This window comes from Pan troglodytes, chromosome 6, assembly GCF_028858775.2.
Source record: "Pan troglodytes isolate AG18354 chromosome 6, NHGRI_mPanTro3-v2.0_pri, whole genome shotgun sequence".
Taxonomy (NCBI): domain Eukaryota; kingdom Metazoa; phylum Chordata; class Mammalia; order Primates; family Hominidae; genus Pan; species Pan troglodytes.
The window spans coordinates 43617351-43640889 of record NC_072404.2 but is presented as its reverse complement, the minus strand read 5'-3'; the positions used below and the strand labels follow the sequence as shown (position 1 = coordinate 43640889).

Sequence of the window (23539 nt, the reverse complement as noted above, 5' to 3'; positions counted from 1 at the left end):
TGCTGCTGACCAAGAGACAGCAGAAAAGTTTCCAGATGCCTTTAAAAAAATAATTAAGGAGAAAAGATGTCTACCTGAACAGGTTTTTAATGCAGATGAAAGTGCCCTAAACTTGGGATTTGGTGGGGGGAGGGGAATGCCACAAAGTTCGTTATTTAGTAAAGAAGAGAAGTGAGCACCAAGACTTAAGGAAGAAGAGATAGGCTAACTCAACCATTTTATGCATTGCAGTTGGGTTTATGATCAGGGCTATCTTTCTCAATAAAACTGCTAACCCCCAATCCTTGAAAGGAAAAGACAACACCAGCTGCCAGTCTTTCAGTTGTACAGGAAATCCTGGACAATGAGAACCTTTTATTCTGGATTGGTTCCATCAGTGCTTTGTCCCTGGTGTCAGGAAGTACCTTGCCAGTGAGAGACTGTTTTTAAAGTTCTTTGATATTGGAAAATGCCCCTGGTCACTGAGAATCCCATGAGGTCGACATCAAAGGTCTCAAAATGATCTACTTGTCCCCAAACACAACATCTATAATTCAGCCTCTAGATCAGGGGCTCATAAGGACCTGGAAGGCTCATTACACGTGGTACTCTATGGAAAAAATGTCAGTGCTATGGAAGAGAACCCTGATAGAACATCATTAAAGTCTGGGAGAATTGCACCATTGAAGATGCCATCATTGTTATAGAAAAAGCTGCAAAAGCTATCAAGCACAAATTAATAAATTCCTGCTGGAAAAAATTGTGTCCAGATGTTGTGCATGACTTCATGGGATTTATGACAGAGCCAATTAAGGAAGTCATAAAAGAGATTGTGTATGTGGCAAAAAGGTGGGGGGTGAAAGGTTTCAAGATATGGATGTTGGAGAAATCCAAGAGCTGAGAGACACCACACCAGAGGAATTAACAGAAGACAAATTGATAGAGATGAGTGCCTCTAAAGCAGTGCCAGACGATGAGGGAGAAGATGTAGAAGAGCCAGTGCCAGAAAACAAACTGACATTAGAACATCTGGCAGAAGAATTCCAGTTATTCAAGACTGCTTTTGACTTCATTTATGACATGGACCCTTCTATGATATGGGCACTGAAACCAAAGCAAATGGTGGAAGAAGGATTGGTACCACATAGAAACATTTTTAGAGCAATGAAAAAGCAAAAACGTCAGACAGAAATTACCACGTATTTCCATAAAATTACATCCACTATGCCTGCTTCTCCTGCCTCCCCTTCCACTTCCTCCACCTCTTCTGCTTCTGCCACCCCTGAGACGTCAATACCAACTCCTCTTCCTTCTTCTCCTCCTCAACCTACTCAATGTTAAGATGATGAGGATGAAGAATTTTATGGTAATCCACTTCCACTTAATGCATAGTAAATATATTTTGTTTTCCTTATAATTTTCTTAATACTATTTTCTTTTCTCTAGCTTACTTTATTGCAAGAATATAGTATATAATACACATAACATACAGAATATGTATCAATCGACTGTTTATGTTACCCATAAGGTTTCCAGTCAACAGTAGGTTATTAGTAGTTAAGTTTTGGTGGAGTCAAAAGTCATACATGAATTTTTTACTACATAGGGGGGTTAGCACCCCTAACTCCAGCATTGGTAAGGGTCAACTCTATTTAGAAGTAATTCAGGTATTATAATTATAATGTTTATATTATAATACATAAATTATTAAGGATTAAATAATTTAATAATAATATAACAGTAACTATAACAAACACTATTAACTAAATTTTTATATGCCTCTCTCTATATATATAAAATATTTAATGTTCCTCTTTTAAAAAGGCACACAGCAGAAAAAAATTGTATACTGACCATTCAGCTCAGGGCAATTTTAACAGGTAATAACCTCATACATTTAAATTTTGGACCTACATGTTCAAGTTCTTCCTTGATTAACAGCAGAAAACAATATGTCCGGCAGAGGGCATCCCTCCATTGCTGCTCACAATGGAGGTTTGGAGATATAATTTTCTTTCACCTTTATGGGCAGGTCACCAGAATCCGGAACTCCTAGTCTATGTGAATGTCTACTGCCACTTTTGAACAAACTTTCCTAATGCCAACTGCCAGGATTCACAAGAATTTCCTGATCCTCAATTCCCTGTGATCCATCTGTCAGCTGTTAGACACTTGTGATACTGTATTTTAACTTCTATCAACCCCTTTCCAACTGCATGTGGCAATCTCCTTTAGGCTCTATTCTCTGGTCTTCTAACTTGATTTTTCTTCTCTGTGAAGAATCAAGTCTAGAATAATTTCCTAGCTCCTTTCTGGTGGTTCTGATTCTCCAGAGTGAAACAGGTTGTTACAGAATCTTGTCTTTAAAAAAACTACAATGACAAGAGAATGAAAAAACCAGCCACAGACTGGGATAAACTATTTGCAAAAGTAATACCTGATAAAAGACTGTTATTCAAAATACACAGAATACTTGAAACTCAACAATAAGAGAACAAACAACCCAATTAAAAAAATAAGCCAAAATCCTTAGCAGACACCTCCTCAAAGAAGATATACAGATGGCAAATAAGTATATATAAAGATGCTCCACCTCACATAATCTTGGGAAACGCAAACTAAAACTACACAGTGATTCCACTACACACTTATTAGGATGACCAAAATCCAGAGAACAGATGCTGGTGAGAATGTGGACCAACAGAAACTCTCATTCATTGTTGGTAAGAATGCAAGATGGTACAGCTGCTTAGGAAGATTTGGTGGTTTCTTACAAAATAAAACATATCATTACCACATGATCCAGCAATCTTACTCCTTGGTATTTACCCAAATGAGTTGAAAGTGTAGTATGTTCATACAAAAACCTAAGCATGGATGCTTATAGCAGCCTTTTCCTAACTGCTAAAAGTTGGAAGCAACCAAGATGTTCTTCAGCAGGTGAATGGATAAATAAACCCTGGTATATCCAGATAATGAAGTATTATTTGACACTAAAAAGAAATGAGCTATCAAATCATTAAAAGACATGGCGCATATCACTAAGTAAAAGAAGCCAATCTGAAAAGGCTCTACACTATGTGATTCTAACTATATGACATTCTGGAAAAGGCAAAACTATGGAGGTAGTCAAAAGATTGGTGGTTGCCAGAGGTTATGAGGTAGGGAGAGATGAACAGATTACAGAGGATTTTGCTGGGAATGAAACTATACTATATGATGCCATAATATAGTAAGTACATGTCATTACACATTTGTTAAACTCCCTAAAATGTACAACACCGAGAATGAACTTTAATGTAAACTACGGCTTTTGGTAAATAATGATGTGCCAGTGTAGGCTAGTCCGTTGTAACAATGTACCACTCTGATGTGGGATTTTGATGGTGGAAAAGGCTATGAGAGTGTGGGGATAGGGGATATATGAGAACTCTTTACTTCCTGGTAAATTTTGCTATGAGCCTAAAACTGCTCTAAAAATAACATCTATATAAAGACATTTTTTAAAAAATTAAAGGAATGAAAACCTTACAAAGTCCTTATTTCAGAAGACAAAAAAAAAAAAAAAGTCAATTCCTTCACCAGGACAACAGGATTTAACTACTGTAGACAGCCACTTACTCTCTTGAATAGAAAAATAATAAGAGGTGAGTGTCTAGGCTTTAAACTGCTTATTCATCATCTTGAACTAAGGAAAATAAGTCCTATGGAAAATGCATTTAAAGAAGGGGATGGATAGTGAAATACAAGGTCAGTAGGCAAACCCATTCCAATGTTTGGGTTGAAAGGGGCCATGAAAGACCTGTAACTGGGAGAACATGAGTGGGTTGTGGTTGCATGTCTGCATTAGGAACTATGTATTTCAGAGATAAGGAGTAAAGATCTGTTATCATCTGTTATCTGCTCCTGTATCTTAAGTCTAGTTGGTTTGGGAGCTTTTCTATATAATATAAATTTATTATATAAGCCACACATATAAATTCTCCAGTAGGGACATTTAAAAACAAAAAAAGGTGAAAATAATGTGATAATAAATTTTACTTAACCCGATACATCCAAAATATTATCATTTCAACATGTAATCAATGTATAAAATTATTGATGGCATATTTCACTTTCTTTTTCCATATTAAATTTTTAAAATCTAATGTGTCTCTTACACTTAAGAGTACGTCTTAATTCATATGCTAAATGTTAATCAGAAATAATTAATCCTTAATTAGCTTTAATAACATTTACAGTTAAGTAGTAGATTCACATACTCAAGTTATCCCAGATTTTAAAAGTTTTACAATAACTCAATGGAGTATCAGTTTGAAAATCCAGATTTAAATTCATTAAAATTAAAAATTCAGCTCCTCAGTTAGACCAGCTACATTGCAAGAGCTCCATAGTCACTTATGCCTAGTAGCTACCATGTTGGACAACGAAATTCTAATTAGTTGATCATTTTATGTGAATAGATTGAAAAAACAGTACAATTCAGTAAAATGTGTTTGGCTATAATATTTTAATCCCTTATTGCAAGTAGGTAGCAAATAAATGAGGAAAAATCATTGCCACTGGAAAATATGGTAACTGGGTTAATGCCAGGGCACTACTCAATGATACCCAGTAAACAGCTTTTGTAGCCCTTATTCTAAAGGACACACACTGAACATGTGGTCAGGTGAAAGGAAACAGAACAATAGACGTGTCCATTATTACACTTTTCTGACTTTCACAGTCATGGTAAATAGCCTTGACGTTATAAGAATGGGATAAAAATCATGTTCATTCTCAGATCTAGTAGAATTAAATATATAGTAAAACTGCCAAGTAAAGACTATCTATTTTGAAGAACTGACAGGTTGTTTAAATTAAGACAATACTTAAAGTATTAGAGGATACTTAAAAACTTAATATAATGTGAAAACAGTGGTTTAATGAAAACAAAATTCTTACGACAGCAAAATGCAGAATTTCATCTTCGTTCAGTTCATTTTTCAATTTTCTGAATAAAGGTTGCATTGCTTTGCAAGGTCCACACCAGGCTTGGTAAACATCAATCACTAGAAGATGATGATATTTATGAAATAAAAAAGTCTACCAATCTAGGATAGCAGTTATCCCAATCTGGAGCCATGGCCAGGGCAAAGGCACTGCAGGATTTCTTGGTCAAAGTGGGGAGTGGCACTCTAGAGGGACAGGGTGCCAGGAGGAGCTCTGGGTCAAACCCCAGGTGGCCAGACAGCCGGGGAGTCCTTATACCTGTTAAGCCTTTGTTCTGCAACATCTCATCCCACAGACTTTGATTATTGATGACTGTCTGCAAAGTGGAAGGCACTGTAAAAGGTATTCAAGCACTAGTGCACCAGATAAAGAATTGTTGATATGTCAGACCCACCTGTAACTGGACTTCTCGTTTTTTGCTTGCCATTTATCTACTATCATAGGAAAAAGAAAGAAAAATTTTTAAGTAGGAAATTTAAATAACATTTTCTTTATGCATGCAAATAACATCTTTTAAAACAATTTTTAATTTTTGTGGGTACATAGTAGGTGTATATATTTATGTATCTCTGTATTTATGTACTTAAATATTTGTGTATTTAAATCTGAGATATTTTGATACAGGCATGCCATGCATAATAATCACATCAGGGTAAATGGGGTATCCATCACCTCAAGCATTTATCCTTTGTGTTACAAACAATCCAATTATACTCTTTTAGTTATTTTAAAATGTACAATTTAGATTTTTTGACTGCAGTCACCTGTTTGTGCTAGCAAATACTAGGTCTTATTCATTGTTCTTTTTTTTTTTTTTTTTTTTTTTTTTTTTTTGAGACATAGTCTCACTCTGTTGCCAGACTGGAGTGCAGTGGCACAATCTGGGCTCACTGCAACCTCCGTCTCCTGGGTTCAAGCGATTCTCCTGCCTCAGCCTCCAGAGTACCTGCGACTACAGGCACCTGCCACTACGCCGGGCTAATTTTTTTTGTATTTTTAGTAGATACAGAATTTCACCGTGTTAACCAGGATGGTCTCAACCTCCTGACCCGTGATCCTCCCACCTCAGCCTCCCAGAGTGCTGGGATTACAGTATTCATTCTTTCTAACTGCAAATAACATCTTAATGTACTAGTGAAAAATTTCCCCACTGTACATTGGATTATGCAGTGTCATCTTTGCTGGGGAGAGAGAAGCTAATGTCATGGAAGGACTATTGTATGCTAGGCTCTATGCTAAATGCTTATAGCTGCCACACTATCTTATCCTCCCAACAGTCCTGAAGCAAGGTAAGAATGTTAGGAGTTACACGTCGTCTGGTTTTTTAAAAGGTTTTGTTTTCCTGAAATATTAGAAAGTGTTTCCTATATTATCAATTGCAAACATATGAACATGCCCGTGGATCTTTCTGGGGTCCCTCTTCAGATCTGGCTGCTCTAAGGATATTTAATCTTGAGAACAAGGCCACTAGTGTTTTCTGGGGCACGACATAAACTTCCCAAACTCCCTGTTCAGTGGTATCAGGGGCGGTGTAGAACAGGGGTCAGTCAGCGTGTGGGCGATAGTGGACACTAGCGTACAACAAAGGAAAAGCCACAAGCAAGACTGTATCCCAGGAAAGGTGCTGGTTGCTCCGGCAAGCCTTACACAAAACAGGTCCTCCTCTAAACTAGACTGGGACGTTTAAAGAAAAGGAAGGAACAGGCCCAGAGGATCTAAATCAGCTCCCTCGTTGTGGCCGTTTGAGCGGTGACCTCGGCGAAGTTCCATTCCAGTACCTAGGACCCTGGTAGGGCCCGGGGCTGAGGCTGGCCGGCCTCCTGCTGGGCTTTCTTCTCCAGCTGATTCAGCAAAAGGAAGAAGAGGGATTCCCTGCCCGTCTGGGAAGAAGAAGGGGGGCAATGTTTTGTCCAACCCATCTGCCCGTGAGACTTGAGCGGCATCTCGAGGCCCCTGCTCCAGACAGCAGCTATACCTGGGCAGTGGGGACAAGACCAGGTGGCGCCTAAAATCCTCCACCTCTTCTGCCCACACAATGAAGGAACAACGAAGTCCTGGTTCCACCATCACGAGACTCTGTTCTTCAGCTGCCTCATCCCCAAACTCCCATCCCCCATCCTCCCATCCCTACATTCCCCTATCCCCAGATGCGCACCAAGGTGCGCTTATCCCAAATGCAGATTTGATCATATCTCTCCTTGGCTTTGAATCCTCCCGTGACTGGCCACACTTTACGCATAAAATGCATACACCTCAAGTCGGAGCAGAAGGCTCTCTGCCAGCACCAGCCTTTTCTTTCTTTTTAACTTTGTCTTCATCTACCCTGGTTGGTCTCCTTCTTCTTCTTCTTCCTCCTCTTCTTCTTCTTCTTCCTCTTCTTCTTCTTCCTCTTCCTCTTCTTCCTCTTCCTCCTCTTCTTCTTCTTCCTCCTCTTCTTCTTCTTCCTCTTCCTCTTCTTCCTCTTCCTCCTCTTCCTCTTCTTCCTCTTCCTCTTCTTCCTCTTCCTCCTCTTCTTCCTCTTCCTCTTCCTCTTCTTCTTCCTCTTCCTCTTCTTCTTCTTCCTCTTCCTCTTCTTCCTCTTCCTCCTCTTCCTCTTCTTCCTCTTCCTCTTCTTCCTCTTCTTCCTCTTCCTCTTCCTCTTCTTCTTCCTCTTCCTCTTCTTCTTCTTCCTCTTCCTCTTCTTCCTCTTCTTCTTCTTCTTTCTCTTCTTCTTCCTCTTCTTCTTCTTCCTCTTCTTCTTCTCCTTCTCCTTCTCCTCCTCCTCCTCCTTCTTCTTCTTCTCTTCCTCTTCTTCTTCCTCTTCTTCTTCTCCTTCTCCTCCTCCTCCTCCTTCTTCTTCTTCTTCTTCTCTTCCTCTTCCTCTTCCTCCTCTTCCTCTTCTTCTTTCTTCTTTCTTCTCCTTCTTCTTCTTCCTCCTCTTCTTCTTCCTCTTCTTCTTCTTCCTCTTCTTCTTTTTCCTCTTCTTCCTCTTCTTCTTCCTCTTCTTTTTTCTTTCTTTCTCTTTCTTTCTTTTTCTCTTTTTTTTCTCTTTACTTTCCTTCCTCCCTCCCACTTGCAGCATCTGGAAATAATTTTTCACAATAGTTTCTGATTAATCCACAGGCTGAGATACAGAAAGCAACTGTAGAGTAGAGGGACACAATGAACCTTTGTAGGGCTCCTCATCCCTGGAGTGGACCAAATAGATGAGCAGGGCTACCTACAGAAGGATTTTTTGACCAGGATCATATCCTATCAAGACAGGACATGTAGTACTCCTTCACTTCACCATCTGCAATTTTCTTTCCTTTTTTTTAAAATTATACTTTAAGTTCTGTGATACATGTGCAGAAAGTGCAGGTTTGTTACATAGATATACACATACCATGGTGGTTTGCTGCACCCATCAACCCGTCATCTACATTAGGTATTTCCCCTAATGCTATCCCTCCCCTCCGCTGACAGGCCCCAGCGTGTGATGTTTCCCTCCCTGTGTCCATGTGTTCTCATTGTTCAACTTCCACTTATGAGTGAGAACATGCGGTGTTTGGTTTTCTGTTCTTGTGTTAGTTTGCTGAGAATGATGGTTTCCAGCTTCATCCATGTCCCTGCAAAAAACATGAACTCTTCATTTTTTATGGCTGCATAGTATTCCATGGTATATATGTGCCACATTTTCTTTATCCAATCTACCATTGATGGGCATTTGGGTTGGTTCCAAGTCTTTGCTATTGTGAATAGTGCTCCAATAAACATACATGTCCATGTGTCTTTATAATAGAATGATTTATAATCCTTTGGCTATATACCCAGTACTGGGATTGCTGGGTCAAATGGTAACAAAAGCCAAAATTGACAAATAGGATCTAATTAAAGAGCCTCTGCACAGCAAAAGAAACTATCATCAGAGTAAACAGGCAACCTAGAAAATGGGGGAAAATTTTTGCAATCTATCTATCTGACAAAGGGCTAATATCCAGAATCTACAAGGAACTTAAACAAATTTACAAGAAAAAAACAAACAGCCCCATCAAAAAGTGGGCAAAGGATATGAACAGACACTTCTCAAAAGAAGATATTTGTGAGGCCAACAAACATATGAACAAAAGTTTTTCATCACTGGTTATTAGAGAAATGCAAATCAAAACCACAATGAGATACCATCTCACACTAGTTAGAATGGCGATCATTAAAAAAAGTCAGGAAACAACAGATGCTGGAGAAGATGTGGAGAAATAGGAATGCTTTTACACTGTTGGTGGGAGTGTAATTATTTCAACCATTGTGGAAGACAGTGTGGCGATTCCTCAAGGGTCTAAAACCATCTGCTATTTTCAAAGAAGTTTTATGTATTTCCTATAATTGCTATTTCACCACAGTCAGACTGTTAGTAAATTGACTTTTGATTCTTCTTTGATTCAACACAATAGTTCACATGGTGAAATGCTCTTGCAAATATTTCAGGCAAATTCTTCATATAACACTTTGATGCAAGAAGTTTCAATGTATTCTCAAATTAGAACAAATATTTACCAGTGGCCAACACATGGAAGGAAGGTGTAATTAGTTTTTTTTGTTTTTTTTTTTTTTACATCATTACTACTAATTGCAAAAACTTTGAATGTTGAGGCTTTAAAACATAAACCTGAAGAGCCTTTGACTTGGGTCTGCCCAGAATTGACTTTAAGGGCAAATTCTCTGAAAATGTTGGTTACAAGACAATGTATATTTTATTATTGGAGAGTGTAAGCTATAAATGCCAAAAAGCCTATGAGAGATGTTACTTCTGAAGGGACCTAATAGTTTGTTTTGCTCCTTACATATATTTGACTTTATCTTTCAACATTCATTAAAGGTACTCTTACATTAAAGGCAGGTCTTACATTGACCTGCCTTTTCTTACCCTCACACAGCACTATGTATAGTGCTCAATTTGCTTTCCTTGGGGCACAAGTTTATTAGTGCCTAATTGTTTCATTTGTGTGTTCTCATGACTTCTAAATATATATGAAGACCCAGAAAAGAAGAACTGGATTGTAGAATTGTTTTCGCTTTGCTCTCTTCCTCTTGAAATCCTCTCTGGCACCTAGCATCACCATGTGTGCATAAACACTTTAAAATTAGATAGCAAGCTACTGCATTTGGAAATAGCAGATATTCTTGACACATTTATGTACTCTTTAATGAAGATAAACAAAATTCTTAATTTTTGAATCCAAGAAATCTGTCTGGTGATTTCTCAAAGAATTTAAAACAGAGAGAGCTACAATTTGACCCAGCAATCTTATTGGATATACACCCAAAGGAAAATAAATTATTCTACCAAAAAGACAATGCATTCATATGTTCATCACCGAGCTATTCACAATAGCAAAGACATGGAATCAATCCAGGTGCTCATCAATGGTACACTGGATAAAGAAAATGTGTATATAAACATATACACCATGGAATACTACAGAGCCATTAAAAAGAATGAAATCATATCCTTTGCAGCAACATGGATGCAACTAGAGGTTATAATCTTAAATGAATTAATGTGGGAACAGAAAACCAAATACTGCATGTTGTTCCTTGTAAGTGGAAGCTAAACACTGAGCACACATGGACATAAATATTGGAACAATAGACACTGCAGATTACTATAAGTGGGAGACAAGGAGGGAGACATGGGTTGAAAAACTACTTACCAGGTACTATGCTCATTACCTGAGTGATGGGATTTGTACCCCAAACCTCAGCATCATGCAATATTCTCATGCAATAAATCTGCACGTGTACCCCTCATTTCTAAAATAAAAGTTGAAAAATATTTTTAAAGTTTAATAAAATAAAGACACAATGCTTAAAAAAAGAAGAAATCTGGTCCAGGTAATTAAGTAGACTATAAAGAAAATAAATGATATAGGGACTTACTTTAATTTTATCACTTCAGCTAGAGATAGAAGTAAGCTAGTCATCTATCCAGGAGAACTTCATATAACTTTAAAAAAATTTCTCCTATCTCCACTAGATCAAAATCACGGATTCTGAATTCCAATTTTAAAAGTCACCTGCATAATAATACTAAATTACATATTCTCTTTTCCCATTGTATATGAAATTAAGGCACTGAGAATAATAAAAACTCATAATAATAAAACAGAATGAGTGAACCTATTACAACTGCAACCTGTTGGGAACTGCAAGATTGATGGGTTTGGATTGAGATAAAAATTTTGTGCAGTTTCTGTATCCGAGCAAATCTGCCAGCCTGAAACTAATCAGAAAGAGGCTTTGGACCTCCCTGTCTGCTTTCTGTCTCAGAGACTCAGCGAGTTGCAATAAACCAAAACAGTAGCCATCCCTCTGCAGTCCAGGCACTGATTCATAATGCAATTTATGTACTATTTTCTACCTTTTACTACCTTTTTTGCTGTATTTATGGAAGATCACAGTTCTTTCTAAATAAGAAAAGCAAGGGTGAGAAAATGGAAAAATTAACTTGTGACATCCTGAGAGTCATAATCGGTGGTATGCTGGTAAATGTTAATAACCAGTTCTCTTGGAAAAAATGTATACAACAAAGTATTACGAATTTAACTGTTAAAATAATGTTTCACATTTTTAATATATATTATAAAATATACAGTACTCTTTACTGCAAATCCCATATAGTCAATTGATTTTTACAAAAGTGTTTTTCTTTAATTTTTGCCAAACTCGTGTTTCCATAGCTAATTCACAGTTGCAATTTGTTCAGAAGATGAATAAATGCTTGTTTACTATATGATTCAGCGAAGAAATTATTCATGTCATCAATGAATGTGTGTAGGTCCAGTAAGAATGTTGGTCAACATTTCAATGCACATTAATGAGTTCGACAAAGTGAAACAATGAAGATATAAGTTAGAATTTCACCCATTCATCAGTGACATAAACGACTTCTTGCTGAATATGGTAATAGTTTGCAAATACTGGAAGATTATTTCTCAAATATTGGGTGCTTTTTAGAATGTAACAACTACAGATGCAACACACTTTAACTTTTAATCTGCATTAATGATCAACAAATCAATGAAGTGCTAATTTGTAGCATTTGCAGATTTCCGTGGTGTAAATATTCCCACCATGTTCACTTTCAAGTTACCAGCATGATGCCATGGGACACAAAAGATATGCACTAACACTTCATTATATGGTTGGTGTTTTTACCTAAAGATACAATATATATAAGTAATTTTAAGAGCACAGAAAATAGTAAAATGTGATAAAGTGATAAGGAAGTAATAAGTTTGAGAAATTTATTACTTATATTTTAAATATAAATAATTTGTTACTTTATATATTTTTTGTAATGGTTGTGATTAATGATCATCTCACATAATTCCTGAAACCTAACAATTTGTTCTCATTAACTACTATAAGGTGGTTCCAAGACTCTGCTGGATAATAATTTTAAATGATGGCTTACACAGGGACAGCGATAGGAAAAGAAGGAGTGGAAATGTAGGATGAGTATGGTATATGCGTTTAGAATATTAGAGAAGAGGAGACGATCTGACTTCTGACAAGAAGAGCAGCACCAGATGTCTGCCATTTCACTAGATCTAGTTTTCAAAGTGCATTCAATCACCAACTATGTGTAGGTGAGTAAAACCAAGAAAACCTGGCACCTTGTTATTAGGCATATGACAGATATTTATATGAGTGAAGATATATATTTCAATGAAAACGCTAATAACAGCAACAACAACAAAAGCAACATGAGGCTTATGAACAAAGTAATAAAAATTAGTTAACATAATCTTCAAAATTAAAGGGTTCTTTACTAACATAAAATGTTTAAGGTATAAAGTTTGAAGAACTGACTTATCAATTGCATCCTATAAATTTCGACATGTTGTGTTTTTAAAATCACCATTCATTTATAAATATTTTCCAATTAACTTTTTTTTTCTTTTACCTATGGGTTGGTTATTTACATATTAGTTGTCTGATTTCCAGATAGGACTTTTCTAGGTGTTTTATCATTGCTGATTTCCTTAATTCTGTTGTGTTAAGAGAACATATTCTGTAAGATTTCAGGCTTTTGAAATATGCTAAGATTTATTTAATGGCCCAGCTTATAGTCTAGCCTGTTAAGTCTTACATATGCATTTGAAAATAGGCTGGGTGCTGTGGCGCACGCCTGTAATCCCAACGCTTTGGGAGGCCAAGGTGGGCGGATCACGAGGTCAAGAGATCCAAACCATCCTGGCCAACATGGTGAAACCCCGTCTCTAATAAAAATACAAAAATTAGCTGGGCATGGTGGTGCGTGCCTGTAATCCCAGCTACTTGGGAGGCTGAGGCAGGAGAATTGCTTGAACCCGGGAGGTGGAGGGTGCAGTGAGCTGAGATTGTGCCACTGCACTCCAGCTTGGTGACAGAGCGAAACTCCACCTCAAAAAACAAACAAACAAACAAACAAAAACAATGTGTATTATGGAGTAGTTGGAGGCAGTGTTCTACAAATGTCATTTGAGTTAAAGCCACTGACATTGTCATTCAGATTCTTAAGTACCTTTTTTTGGTGTAGTTGTTCTAACAATTACTTAAGAAGTCTGATAGACCACAATGAGATACCATCTCACACCAGTTAGAATGGCGATCATTAAAAAGTCAGGAAACAACAGATGCTGGAGAGGATGTGGAGAAATAGGTACACTTTTACACCGTTAGTGGGAGTGTAAACTAGTTCAACCATTGAACTAGTGTGGCGATTCCTCAAGGATCTAGAACTAGAAATACCATTTGACCCAGCGATCCCATTACTGGGTATATACCCAAAGGATTGTAAATCATGCTACTATAAAGAGACATGCACTCATATGTTTATTGCAGCACTATTCACAATAGCAAAGACTTGGAACCAAACCAAATGTCCATCAATGATAGACTGGTTTAAGAAAATGTGGCACATATACACCATGGAATACTATGCATCCATAAAAAAGGATGAGTTCATGTCCTTTGCAGGGACATGGAAGAAGCTGGAAACCATCATTCTGAGCAAACTGTCTCAAGAACTATCGCATGTTCTCACTCACAGGTGGGAATTGAACAATGAGAACACTTGGACACAAGGTGGGGAACATCAAACACTAGGGCCTGTCCTGGGGTGGGAGAGTGTGGGAGGGATAGCATTGGGAGAAATACCTAATGTAAATGACGAGTTAATGGGTGCAGCAAACCAACTTGGCACATGTGTAACTATGTAACAAACCTGCACGTTGTGCACATGTACCCTAGAACTTAAAGTATAAAAAAAAAACCTAGGGGCAATTATTCTCAGTAAGAAATCAAAGCTATTTTATTAATTCCCAAACTCATCAAACATTTACAGAGCCCCTATTACATATGGCAAAGATAAAAATTATTATTATTATAAAAACAATCCCTTTCATTCATTTATTATTTAATTGTTTGAATATTCATTTGTCTCTTCTAGAGTCAGGCACTGCTATTAGCTAAAAATACAAGATTAATAAGATATAGTGCTGCACTCCAAGAACACACACTCCAGAGATTTACATCCTGAATTATTATTAGCTTACCAATGCCCAAAGAAAGAGGGAGGAGAATGTGATAGAAAGGCGGGACGTCAGCTGTATTTGTAATGTTTTATTCCTTTATAAAACCTGATAAATAAAAAGAATATTAACATTTGGAAAATCTACATGGCAAAAAGAAAGTCCGATAGAGTCTCCAATTATGACTATGGGAATTGTGCATGACTTCCTTTAGTTCTGTCAGTTTCCTGTATATATTTTGAAGTTCATTTATTAGGCTCATATGTTTGCAGTTGTTATGTCTTCTTTTGAACTGTCTCTTTATCATTACAAAATGTCCCTCTGTCTCTAGTAAGTATCTTTGTCTTGAATTTCATGTTGGCTGATATTAGTATAGTTACTCCACTTTATTTAATGTTTACTGTTTTCCATCCTTTTATTTTCAATTTATTTGTGTTTTTATATTTAAAGGGCATTATTTTGTGGATGGCATATTGATGGTTCTTACTTTTTTACACAGTTTGAAAAATCCTGATTGCTGCCTTTTTATTGGAGTATCTAGTCCATATACATTTAATGTAATTACCGATATGGTTGTACTGAGGTGTCCCATTTTTCTATTTGTCTTATTTGTTTTTGTCATTTGTTCCTTAGATGCCTTATTTTAATTGAACATTTTTAAGCATTCCACTTTAATGCCTTTTTTAGTTTTCTAACTATATGTTTTCAAATTATTTTTAACTTATTGCTTTAGAGTGTAAAATATACACCTATAACTTAGCCTTACCTACTTGGAATTAGTATTGATTTTTTTTTAGGTGAAATATAGAAAACTTGCAACAGTATATTTCTAGTCATCTCTCCCCCATCCTTAATGTTATTATCACCTTAGGCATTATATTTATATATCTTGTAACTCATCAATAAAGTGCTATAATTTTTGTTAAAATGTCATGTTTTTTAGAAAATACATATACACACATATGTGGTGAGGGGAGAGAGAGAGAGAGAGAGAGAGAGAGAAGAGTTCTTAACTTACTAACTCACATACTTACCATCATTTTTGGTTGTCTTCATTTCTTCTAGGCATCAGAATTGCCATCTCGTTTCATCGCTCTTCAGTCTGCAGAACACTATAGGATTACTTGTAATGTAAGTCTTCTAGTGACAAATGCTCTCAGTTCTGTTTATCTGAAAATGTATTAATTTTTCCTTCATTTTAAAAAATGTTTTATGGATACAGAGTTCTTGCTTGACATGTTTTTTATTCCCTCTCTTCAGCACTTCGAATGTATCTTTCTAAAGTATGATGGCTTCCATAGTTTCTGATGAGACATCAGTATTTAACATTATCATTGTTCTGCAGTATGCAATATGTCATTATTCTCTGCCTATCAAGATTTTCTCCTTAATTTGGCTTTCAACAAAATGACTATGATATGCCTAGTGGTGGTTTTCTTTGCATTTATTCTGCATGTGTTTTGTGAGTTTCTCAGACTCCTACGTTAATATTTTCCATCGAATTTCAAGTTTTTGATCATATTCCTTCTAACATTTTCTTGCCTTCTTTCTCTATTCTCAATCTCGTATTCCAATTACACATATGTGAGAGTGTGATGTTGCCCCACAGGTCTCTGTAACTCTCTTTAGTTTTATTCTCTTAATTCATTCTTTGGGTGCAGATAACATATGTTGATTTATTTTCAAGTTTATACATTTTTTGTCATTTATTATTTGTTGAGCTCATCTAGTGAATCTTTTTTATTTCAGTTACTGTACTTTCCACCTTTAGAATTTACATTTTGCATAGTTTGCATTTGTCTGTTGAGATTTTCTGTCTAGTCTACTAATTAACATTATATTTTATTTAATTATTGAACTTTTTTGAATTTATTCAACATATTTTTAACAACTGCTTTGAAATCTGTGTCTACTAATTATAACGTTTGGGCCCATTCAGTCAATTTCTATTGACTGCCCTTTTTTGAGCATAGGTCATACTTTTCCATCTTTTTACATATCTGGTAAATTTTAGTAATAAAACTGGACATTGTAGATAATAAAGCCAGCCTTGTAACAATTTTGAGTTCTGTTGTGTTATTTTAAACATTTCTATTTATTATTCTAGTAGGTAATTGACATACATTTCTATACTCAAAATGCAAAATTAGAATACCCATGATATATAGCATCTGGCAAAAGGACATGCTTTTTCAATTAAAGATATATATGAGTTGAAAGTCAAAAATGGAAAAAATATAATGTAAAAAGTAAGAATGCTGACATGACCATGTTAATGTCAGACAAAGTAGATTTCAGTACAAGGAATATTTTCACAGATACATATTTCCTCATGATAAAAGGGTTTATTAGGGAGACATAAGTATTTTAAATGTGTGTATATTTAAGAACAGAGATTCAAAATATATGAAACAAAAATTTCCTGAATTAAATGAAAAATAGATAACTCATTACATCTCAATAATTGATATAAATATATAAAATCAGTAAGATTACTGAAGATCTGAACAACCCTGTCAATCATCTGGACCTAATTGACACTTACTGAATAACTGCAGAATATACTTTCTTTTGAAATGCATATTGAATATTTAATGAATCATAAGCCAGATAATAAAATCACAATAAACTCCAAATATTTACATCTTTCACTATATTGTCTCTGATCACAATAGAAATAAGTTAGAAATTAAGAACAATACAATAATGGTAAAGTCTGAAATACCTGAAAGTTAACAATATACTACCAAATAATCCAAGAGTTAAACAAGAAATCAAAAGGGAAATTAGAACACATTTTATTTATTTATGTATTTATTTATTTATTTATTTTTGAGACAGGATCCCATTCTGTTGCCTAGGCTGGAGTGCAGTGGTGTTCTCTCTGCTCACTGCAACCTCTGCCTCCCAGGTTCAAGCTATTCTTGTGCCTCAGCTTCCCATGTAGCTGGAATTACAGGCGTGAGCCACTAACACCCAGCTAATTTTGTATTTTTTTGTAGAGACACGATTTTGCCATGGTGCCCAGGCTGGTCTCAAACTCCTGAGCTCAAAACGATCCACCCCCTCAGCCTCCTAAAGTGCTGGAATTACAGGGATGAGCCACCAAGCCCAGCCTAGAAAATATTTTAAATTGAATGATAATTAAAACATACCATATCAAAGTTTGTTGGATGTTGCTAATGCAGTTCTTAGTGGGAAACTATAAATGCTTATATTAGAGAATACAACATGTTCAAAATAAGGATGTAAGTTACAACTTATGAGCTGAAATAAATGACTTATTTTTCAAAGTGAATTGATAGAAGAAACTAACAAAAGTTAGAAAATTAATTAAATAGAAAACAAAAAAATGGAAGCTGACAAACATACAAGGATTTTTTAAAGAGATAGAAAAAGACAAACCCAAAGCTAGACTACATAAGAAAAATAGGCTATATACAAATTTTCAGTATTGTAAATGAAAGAGGGCATATCACTAAAGACCTCATAGGAATGAAGTTACACAATGATGGAATATTACAACAACTCTATGCCATAAGCTTTTAAAACTTAGATTAAATAAAAATTACTTGAAAAATACAATTTAGCAAAGGGTAACAAGAAACTGAATTACCATGTATCTGTTACTTAAACTGAGTATATAATTAAAATATTTGTATAAAGGAAATTTTATGCCCAAATAAGAAAAATAATTTAATACTATATGAACTATTTTACAAAATAGAGAAAGAGGAATATATCCTGACATGTGTCTGCTTCCAGGCCAGCATAACCCTTATCGACCAATATACCTCATGAACATAGATGTAAATATATGTAACATATTAACAGACTGATTCTAATAATACATGAAAAAGATCATGTGTCATGACCAAATGAGGTTTATCTATCAATGCAAGCTTGAAAATGAAGCATTTATTCACCATATTAGCATAATACAAGAGAAAAACTATATCACGATATAAATAAATGAAGAAAATAATGTGATAAGCTTTATATTCATTCGTGATAAACACACACACAGAATCTCTTAGCAAACTGCTCCAATCTGATATAGTGTATCTATAAAACACCTCTGGCTAACATTATATGTAATGGTCAATTATTAAAAACTTTCCCATAAGACCTTTAACAAGTCAAGAATGTCTGCTTCCCCCACTTCTACTAAATGTTATATTGAAGTGCTAGCTAGTGCAATACAAGGGGAATATAAATAATAGGTGTAAAGATTGAAAAAAAATATACATATAGGCAAAGGCACGATTTTGTATCCTAAGGAATCTTGGGGAAAAATCAACCTACTAGAACTAATAGATGATTAAGCAAAGTTGCAAAATACAAGGTAAATATAAAAAATTAATTGTATACCATAAACTAGCATCGAAGGTTTGGAAAATAAAATTAACTTTAAAATTTACAATACCATCAAAGAAGATAAAAATATGTCATAAATTTAAAAAGAGAAATATATCTTATTGCTGAAAACAACAAAGTATTGCTGAAAAAAATTAAAGAAACAAAAAAGTGTATCAATCATATTCATTAATTAGAAGACTAATTGTTAAGATGTCACTTTTTTTGGTTTATTTGAGACAGAGTCTCGCTGTGTCACCCAGGCTGCAGTGCAGTGGTGCGATGCGATCTTGGCTCACTGCAACCTCCACCTCCCGGGTTCAAACGAATCTCCTGCCTCAGCCTTCCATGTAGCTGGGACTACAGGCACCTGCCACCATGCCCGGCTAATTTTTTTTTTTTTTTTTTTTTGTATTTTTAGCAGTGATGGGGTTTCACTATGTTGGCCAGGCTGGTCTTGAACTCTTGACCTTGTGATCTGCCCACCTTGGCCTCCCAAAGTGCTGGGATTACAGGTGCGAGCCACTGTACCCGGCCCAAGATGTCACTTTTAACTGAAATTATTCTATAGATTCAATGCAATCATAATAAAAATCCCAACCATTTTTTGTTGCACTTGACAATCTGATTCTAAAATTGATTTGGAAATGTCAAGTACCCAAAAGAGTCAGAAAGAAAAAAGGTAGAAAACATGCATTTTACTATTAAACTACAGCAATTAAAATGGAGTGGTAATGCCACGTATAGATCAATAAAAAAAATACAGAGTTCAGAAAGAGTCCCACACATACTGTCAATTTATTTTCTCCAAAGACATCAAGGTAGTTCAACAGGGAAAGGAAATTCTTTCAAATAAATGATGCTGGAAAAATTTAAACTCCATATGGAAAATAATGAACCTTCACCTTCATAAAATATGCAATGTAGTTCAAGATGGATCACAGACTTACACATAAAAGTTTACAACTATAAAGGTTTTCCAAAAGTATAGAATATTTTTACAATCTTGGGATGGTAATCAAATATTTCTTAGAACACAAAGAGTCATCATAAAATTTTAAAAGTAATAACTGGACTTAATCAAAGTTAAAAACCAAGTCTATGCCAAAAATGATTAACTTTCATTAATAATAATTTTAGAAAGCTCTGAACAAACTAAGAGTTGAGAAATAATTCCGTCTGAAACTTACAGCTAACATTGTATGTAAAATCAAAACATTAGAAACTTTCTAATTAGGCTAAAACCATATAAGAATATTCACAAAATCCCATGTTCATGGATTGGAAGACTTAATATTGTTGAAATAATCATACTCTTCAAAGTGATCTGCAGTTTAAATGCAATTTCTATCAAAATCCCAATGGCATTTTTTACGGACATAGTAAAAACAATCCTAAGATTCATATTAAACTATAAAAGATCCAGAAGAACCAAAACAATCTCTAGAAAAAAAAAGAAAGCTGGAGGCATCATAGTTCCTGATTTCAAAATATATTACAAAGCTACTGCAATTAAAACTGTATTGTATTGGCTTAAAGATAAACACATAAATCAATGGAATAGAATAGAGACTGCAGAAATAAACACACACACATATGATTAATTGATCTTTGACAAAGATGCTAAGAATACACAGTAGTTTCTTCAACAAATGTTAGGAAAACTGGATATTCACATGTGTATATTACACCACACACAACATTCAACTCAAAATAGATTAATGACTTACATGTAAGACCTGGCCAGGGTTGGAGGCTCACACCTGTAATCCCAGCATTTTAGGGGGGCAAGGTGGAAGGATCACTTGAGTTCAAGAGTTCAAAATCAGCCCAGGAAACACAGAGAAACCCTGTCTCCACAAAAAATAGCCTGGTGTGGTAGTGCACACTTGTAGTTACCTGCAGTTACTTGGGAGGCTGAGATGGGAGGATCACTTGAGCCCAGGAGGTTGGGGCTGCAGTGAGCTTTGATTGTGCCGCTGCACTGCAGCTGAGTGACAGAACAATATCTTGTCTTTAAATAAATAAATAAATGTAATACCCCAACTATAAAACTTCTAGAAGAAATCATAGGGAGAAAGCTTCATGCTAATTATCTTGGCAGTGATTTCTTGAATACAACACCAAAAGCACAGTCAACAAAAGTAAAAAATAGACAAGTGGGACTACATAAAATTAAAAAGTTTCTGTACAACCAAGGAAATAATCAATAGAGTGAAAAAATGTATAAAATCAGATAAAATATTTGTCAACCATATTTATGACAAGCCAAAACCTATAAGGAATTCCCACAACTCAGTAGCAGAAAAACACTAAAATGCTAAAATAGCTGAGAATTTCATCTTGATCCTGTTATTTAATTTCATCAGTGAAATCGAAATCAACTCTTCATTTGAATATATTCTGTCTGAAGTCCTCACATGAATTTTCATTGCAAATGTTTATAAAAACTACCCCTGACATTATTTATTACATTTGAATTTTATTTAATATAATTAATAACGTGTAAGTGTAACTTCTCAAGACGTCCATAAGGTGGCAGTGTGCACTTCCGTAGTGGCGGTTGAGCAGCAGCGCAGCAGAAAATCAGATAAACATCTACGCGACCACGTTCTGCTGCCAAGGCTCTGAAGCCCCCCTGCCCTAGACCATTTGGAGCATCAAACATGTAAAGAGTTCTGAGCTCATATCCGGGGGCTCGGCGTTGTCTTTTCTGTTGCTCATCATCTTACTCCCCAGTTCTAAAATGACACCCCTATTTGGAAATGCATGAACCTCTGTAATTCACACGTACCCAGGTGGTCCTGCAGACTAGTTTCCAGTTTTAGGTCTCAGTCTGAGTGGAAAGGATTTCCTAGCAGCCTGACAATACAGCCAGAAAGCATGTTATGGGGTAAGGTGATAAATATGTGCCATATGAGCCGTCCCCCACCCTCCCACTTTTGTTGCAGACGTTACTAATCAATCATGATAGTTCGTGCTACTCAGCCTCCCCCTTTCTCAGCAGAACCACAAAAGCTCCGACACAGGAGAGTCCCTGTCTTTAGAAGTGGGGGCCGATGCCCAGAAATTCCTAGGATTCCAACACAAGTATGGAGGTGTCGTCACACATCAACCATGAACAGCAAGAATAACCCCTCAAGACTAGACCCCGCACAAAGCAGGGACTCCCCCACTCCTTCTCTCATTAATCCTACCACACTCTCTACCATGGCCCCTGAGGACCTAAACTGTATTTTGCATTTTCAACCAAATTGATATTATTTTTATTAGCATAATCAATTTTTCTTCTCTCCTGAATTACTTTCCATTAGCATTTTAATCTCTGATGGCATAGTATTTTTTTAATTCTCTTGTATATCAAAATTTTAACTTTCCCCAGAAGCAAATGTAGGATTTGATATAAGTCTGGATCCCAAAATGGAACTCCCAGAAGACCTCGATTACAACCAAAGACCTGGATTATACTTCCATCTTGAAAGTTATTTCTAGAAGATGGATCTGCCATCCAGAACAGGGAAATGAGGCTGGGCAGAATAGCCCTAAAAAGGAGTAGGGAGATGAGAGAAAGGAAGAAAAATTGCTGGTTCATGGCCATCGACGTTATGCTTTCTTCAAGTGAAGATCTATGATTTGATTAAGTTCCTGATTCTAGAATGGCATCTAGGCCTAGGACAAACATCCCCAACTGGGGAAACTGGTCTGGGAAAAATATCCTCAACCTTGTCTTGGGGCAGAGGTGCAGGTGATGATGATGGCAGTGTCAGCAAGTACATCCAGGGACCAGATGGTGCCAGGGTCACTGCAGTGGCAGCACCAGAGCTACCAGGAGAAGCCGTGGGGTGGCACCCCACGCCCACAGTGGGTGGAAGAGGAGAAGCGTGACTCCCCAGGGAGCCTCAGCTGTGATAAGGGCTGAGAAGGCAGCTGCCAAGTCCACCAGGCATTCTGCCAAGGAAGGGAGGCACCCGCATCTGGGAACTTAAAGAGCCGTCCTGGTGATAGAATCTGTCTGGGGAGGCTCAGCAAGATTCTGCTTTTTTTTTTTCCCATGTGACCCAAGAAATACTCCATTTGTTGTGAATTTAATATTACATAGAAGAATGTTTATACTATGTTCCTATGAATATTAAATATACTGTTCTTCACAATGAATGATGGTGACAACTCTACGTGAAAAAATGATAAAAACAGTGTCCCATACACATAAATAATTTCTAAATTCTGTTATATTTAATATATAAATCTTTAATATGATATACTACTGAGGTTGTTTTTTTTAACCATCATATGTTGCAATTTTTGCTTACTCTGGTATATTTTCAAAATACTCTTAATTCTTGCAGCCCTTCTCAACTGGGGTTCTGTAAAAAAATTACATGCGGGCATTCGTTTAACTTCACTAGAAAACTTTGTAATACTGATATTTTAAATGGATCAAAACCCATAAATCCAGTTCCTATTATTTTCAGTTCGTATGCTTTAAGGACGGACATACTCAGACCAGGATACATAAAAATCTTGGAAATAATGAGCCTTATTATTGCAGTGATTCTATTTTTTTTTTCCGATTTTCATCTTAGCTTAATCTTTTTATCCCCTTTGTGAACAAAAGCTCTCTGAAAAAGAATCTGGAGGAAAGAGACTTTATTCCAGGGAACTGTTTGCAAATCAGGCAG

General features: G+C 36.1%; 1 protein-coding gene across 25 annotated transcripts in view; it reads right to left on the bottom strand.

Annotated features, from left to right (window-relative positions):
- Window positions 1–23539, bottom strand: part of NME8 (NME/NM23 family member 8) — a 405025-nt gene that overhangs the window by 41970 nt on the left and 339516 nt on the right. For 4 of the 25 annotated variants that reach the window (XR_001719200.4, XM_009452907.5, XM_009452910.5 and 1 more), the window contains exons 1-4: window positions 6619–6738; window positions 5366–5405; window positions 5230–5287; window positions 4924–5030 (exon numbers count right to left, since the gene is read on the bottom strand). Coding sequence is in view for 23 of the 25 variants with exons in the window: in XM_009452907.5 (XP_009451182.4) it covers window positions 4924–5030; window positions 5230–5287; window positions 5366–5398 (198 nt within the window). In the remaining 2 variants the exon portion in view is untranslated. Of the gene's footprint in view, window positions 1–4923; window positions 5031–5229; window positions 5288–5365; window positions 5406–6367; window positions 7178–7223; window positions 7365–10659; window positions 10741–15538; window positions 15675–23539 lie in introns of those variants that run through there. The other 21 variants (XR_008548970.2, XM_016957279.3, XM_054687471.2 and 18 more) reach the window with 18 other exon arrangements.